Source organism: Tupaia chinensis, unplaced genomic scaffold, assembly GCF_000334495.1.
Source record: "Tupaia chinensis unplaced genomic scaffold, TupChi_1.0 Scaffold000539_1, whole genome shotgun sequence".
Taxonomy (NCBI): Eukaryota; Metazoa; Chordata; class Mammalia; order Scandentia; family Tupaiidae; genus Tupaia; species Tupaia belangeri.
The window spans coordinates 1,402,526-1,407,108 of NW_006160052.1; the positions used below are offsets into that span (position 1 = coordinate 1,402,526).

At 41.7% G+C, this 4,583-nt stretch overlaps 1 protein-coding gene across 1 annotated transcript in view; it reads right to left on the reverse strand.

Moving 5' to 3' along the window:
- TM9SF3 (transmembrane 9 superfamily member 3) overlaps positions 1–4,583 on the reverse strand; it is a gene marked incomplete at its 5' end in the record, with an annotated part of 52,957 nt that overhangs the window by 20,989 nt on the left and 27,385 nt on the right. The window contains 1 exon segment of the mRNA XM_014591169.2: positions 524–618. Within this exon segment, the coding sequence (XP_014446655.1) occupies positions 524–618 (95 nt within the window).

Genomic DNA, 4,583 nt, shown 5'->3' on the forward strand with positions numbered 1-4,583 from the left:
GGTGATTTCTCGCTTTCTGTCTCTATGTCTCTCTCTGTCTGTCTGGCGAGCACGTGCCTTACAGAGAAAATATCTCTCAAAAAAAAAAAAAAAAAGAGTCAACAGCTCTCTGCTGTTTTTCTCCTTCCACTCGCTAGCAACTTTACCCATAAGCCCATAAGTGCCCTCTTTTTCATCTAGGAAGCTACTCTCTGCATGGAGACCTCATGGGGAGCATGTCCAGGGAGCTCAGCACCTCGAACACAGTAATACCAATTACTTAAATGAACTCTCATGTAAGTTCCTCCGGCCTAATTTCATAGTAGATAATAAAGGTGATCTATAAACAATTTGTAATTACAAGAAATAAAATGCAAGATTACATAAAAACAAGATAGAACACATAATAGACTATGGGGATGATGTGAAATGGGATAATGAAGGGTTTTACAATGGCTGTACTGCCCCTTGCAAATTCCAAATACTTCACCATAAAATATTAGCATTTATAATTAAAAATACAAAGCAATAAGTCATAAGTTACCTCCTTGTCTAGCATACAGACTTCCTCCAAAATAACCATTCACTGGAGATGTGGCGGCATAGACAAATATGGCTGTGCTGAGCATCGATCCCCTCCTACAAAGGTGAAGCAACAGATAAAAATTAAAAGTAACCACTTAAAAGAAAACATGGTCTATCACATTAATATTACTTTAATTTCAAAGACAAATTGAACAGAAACACAAAAATATCATATCCTAGACTGCAAAAGACCTCAAAAAGGTAAATGTATTTCTAGTTAAAACTGCACTTAAGGGGAACCAGCAGTTAGCGTAACGGCTATGTCGCTGGACTCCTACGTAGTCGACCGTGGTTCCCGGACACGGTGGCTTAAAACTCATGCCGGGCGCATGTGCGCGCGTGCCCAAGATCCCGAGAAGAGAATGGAGGAGAAGGGATTGCAGCGTGGCCATCCCCCCTGGGGGGTGATTTCTCACTTTCTGTCTCTATGTCTCTCTCTGTCTGGCAAGCGCACGCGCCCTATAGCAAAAACCTCTCAAAAAACAAACAAACAAAAAAAAAAACTGCACTTAAATAACACTAGGTTGGGGACCAGCAGATGGTGTAATGGCTACATTGCTGGACTCCCACATGCAAACTATGATTCAAGTCCTGGACCAGGCGGCTTCAAACCCATGCCTGACACGTGTGCATGTGTGCCCAAATCCTGAGAGGACAACAGAGGAGAAGGGATTGCAATGTAGTCATCCTCCCTGGGGGGTGATTTCTTGCTTTTTATCTCTCTCTCTCCCCTAATTGAGCATACATGCCTTATAGCAAAAATTTCTATTAAAAAAAAATCCTCTGGGCTGATGCTAATTTTTTTAAGGCTACAATTAAATTTTATAATATATTCTAAACAAATATACACACATATATACACACGTATGTATATATACATACATACACACATATATTATATATGTATATACAAATATATATTGTTTGTTTTTGCTAGAAGGCACATGTGCTATCTAGAGAGAACTTGAACCATGGTTGACCATGTGGGAGTTCAGCACCCTTAAGCAGCACACCACCTGTCAGCCCCTTTTGGGATGTTGGGCACACATGCCCAGTGTGTTTATCAAGTTGCCAGGTCTGGGACTCAAACTGTATGGCCAACCATATGGTATCCTGCTGCCTTAACCACCAAGCTATGGAGCTGACCTAATTAATATTTCACATTTCTTTGATACCAATATTAGAAATTGGCCCTAGAACTGTTTAGCAGCCCTGTAAATCAATCCCACCATACAAAATGGTATTTGTCTGTTAAGAAAAATGAAGGAACCAGCAGTTGGCGTATATGTCTATGTCTCTGGACTCCCATGTTGACCGCGGTTCGAGCCCTGGACCCAGTGGCTTAAACTCATATCAGGCGTGTGTGCGTGCGTGTTCAAGATGCCAAGAGGAGAATGGAGAAGGGATTGCTGTGTGGCCATCCCCCCCGGGGGGTGATTTCTCACTTTCTGTTTCTCTGTCTCTGTCTTTGTGGCAAGTGCGAGCGCATGCACCCTATAGTGAAAACCTCTCCAAAAGAAAAAAAGAATATTTCCATAACCTGATTCAACTGCTTTTAAGATTCTTGCTTATAGGCTAGCAGGTGGCATAGTGGTTAAGGCACTGCCTAGACTCCCACAGGGCCAACTGCAGTTCAAGTACCAGACCCAGCAGCTTGAAACTCATGCCAGGCCTGGATACACTCAAAATCCTGAGAGGAGAAGGGACTGCGGCCTGGCCATCCCCCCACCAGGGGTGGGGGTGGGGTGGTGGGGATTTCTCACTTTCTCTCTCCCCATCTCTCTGTCTCTCCTACAAGCACATGTACCCTATAGCAAAAATCGCTTCCCCAAAAGACTCTTTCTAAGACAGATAAAATGGAAACAGCATAATTTATATTAAATGGCATAACAGAGTCTTTTCCCATATACTGTTTAAAAAATTTTTTAAAATCAATACGTCAAGTCAACATCAACTCAGATCAACAATCTCTAATGTCCACCTTCGAAAGATATCTAGGAGGCCAGCAGGTAGCATGGTGATTGACCCGCTAGACTCCCACACGGCAGATCATGATTTGAGTCCCAGACCTGGCAGCTTGCTTTCTCACTACCCCCCTTTCTCTCTATGGTCAAATTAAATAATAATGATAATGATGAATAAAATTAAATAATTTTTAAAAATAAAATCTAGGAAATTCAGGCCAATCCTTCTTTTGAGTAAAACTGGAAAAAAAATTTTAATGTCTAATTGCGAAGAGAAATGTCAAAATAGTAAATGATATAACATAAAAACAGGTCATAATATAAAAATGTATTTAACCTACTACGTAGTTTAGTCCACTCCTCTGCTCAAACACCTAGGCTCACTCTCTTAAAGTTCATAAGTAACAGTGAAAACCATGCAGTATTTCATTTCCATCAATATATAGCAAAACGTAAATAGAAGAATTGGTCATTCTAAGTTTAAAAGACCATGGATCTCAAAGTTAACCAGTGTTAAAAATGTGATTTGATTTTTCAAGAACCTAATTAAACAATGCGAGTACCAATTTATTCCTTAACGACTACAATGAACAAATTGGACCCATTCTGTTTATAAATGTGTGCTTTGAGGCTGGTAAGCCTAATAATGCTGCAAACAGAAAGGCTGCTTTCAGCCTAAGACCTGTCTACTGCCAGTCCGAAAGTTCCAAATACCGGCAGAGAGCGTTCACAAAGGCTGCCACAGTGCCTGAGAGGCCAGAGAGACTGCCAGCCGTTCACCTGTCGCCCCCAGAGACTTTCCACGAAACCAAAGCGTGGGCCTGCCACACCTTTAAACATCAGACAGATCTTTCACCTCTTTGCTCATTCGTCCCCTACGGCAATCTCCCCACCCAGCCTCTTCTACGCTGAAGAAATCTGCGGCAGAAAGCGGCCCTCCTCATTCCTCTCTGCAAGGCTGCTGGGGAGGACACCCACAGAGCGGTCCTGACACCTGCCATGACCCCACACCTGTCCATGACAACCTAGAAGGCAGCTGCAGCGTGACAGGCAACGCACCGTCATCTTCGCACACTCGGCCTTCTCCAGAGCTAGTGTCCCCATTAACAGGTACCTCAGTGACAATGATCTACCTGTGCCCTCAGAATGCTTCTTCCTCTCTGACTGCTATGGCGATTACAGAGGCAGAGCAATTTTCATCTGCTATGTTATCTGCTCTTTAACCTACAGAATCATCCTTACTCCAGAGTGGTACGTCCTAATTTTTCATTTTCTCACTACTTTGTATTATCACTATTTTTATTTCCATAAAATAGCAAACTAAGGGAAGAGTTCTAGAATGAAACTGTGTAGGTTTAAATCCCAACTTATTAACACCCTTTAGGAACAGCTGCATGCTCTCAGTCAAGTCACTTAACCTCTCTGAGCTTTACTTCCCCCATCTACAGAGTGGAGCTAACAGTTTACATCAAGGTGAAAGGCCCTAATGTGCACAAAGCACCTACTGTGCAACTAGCTACTATGAGCCACTTTGTACTTACTACCGCTTACTGTTCCGCACTCATCAGTACGTAACTGGCTGTGCTCGTGTCAAATGAAAGCCACATGCGCAATCACTCCTAGTAATAAGGGACTACAATGACAGGGCCTGACGTGCATACTAATACCAACAGCGAGAGAGTGCTTTTTTAACTTCTAGAGATAAAACGTCTTTAAGAGGAAGAGTTTCTGCATTAAAAAATGAGTTGCCAATCTGTAACGCTAATATTCTGAGAAAAAAAATATGTTAAAGCGCAAAGCAAAACCTTAGATTTTAGGAGGGGTCACCCTTTTGGCTCACAGACTGTGACAGTGTAACCAGTGTCAATCCAGTAATAAAGAAACAAATCTAGTATTTAATGTAAAGCAAAACTTCTTGGCAGATTTGAAATGCTTTTCTTATATGTGTAATTCGGCTCATTTGAAATACATATATTATACCCCAAAATGTGAACTACTCACCAACACTCTGAAGTTTAGGTGTTTTTTTTTTTTTTTTAAAGCGATATTTTCTAT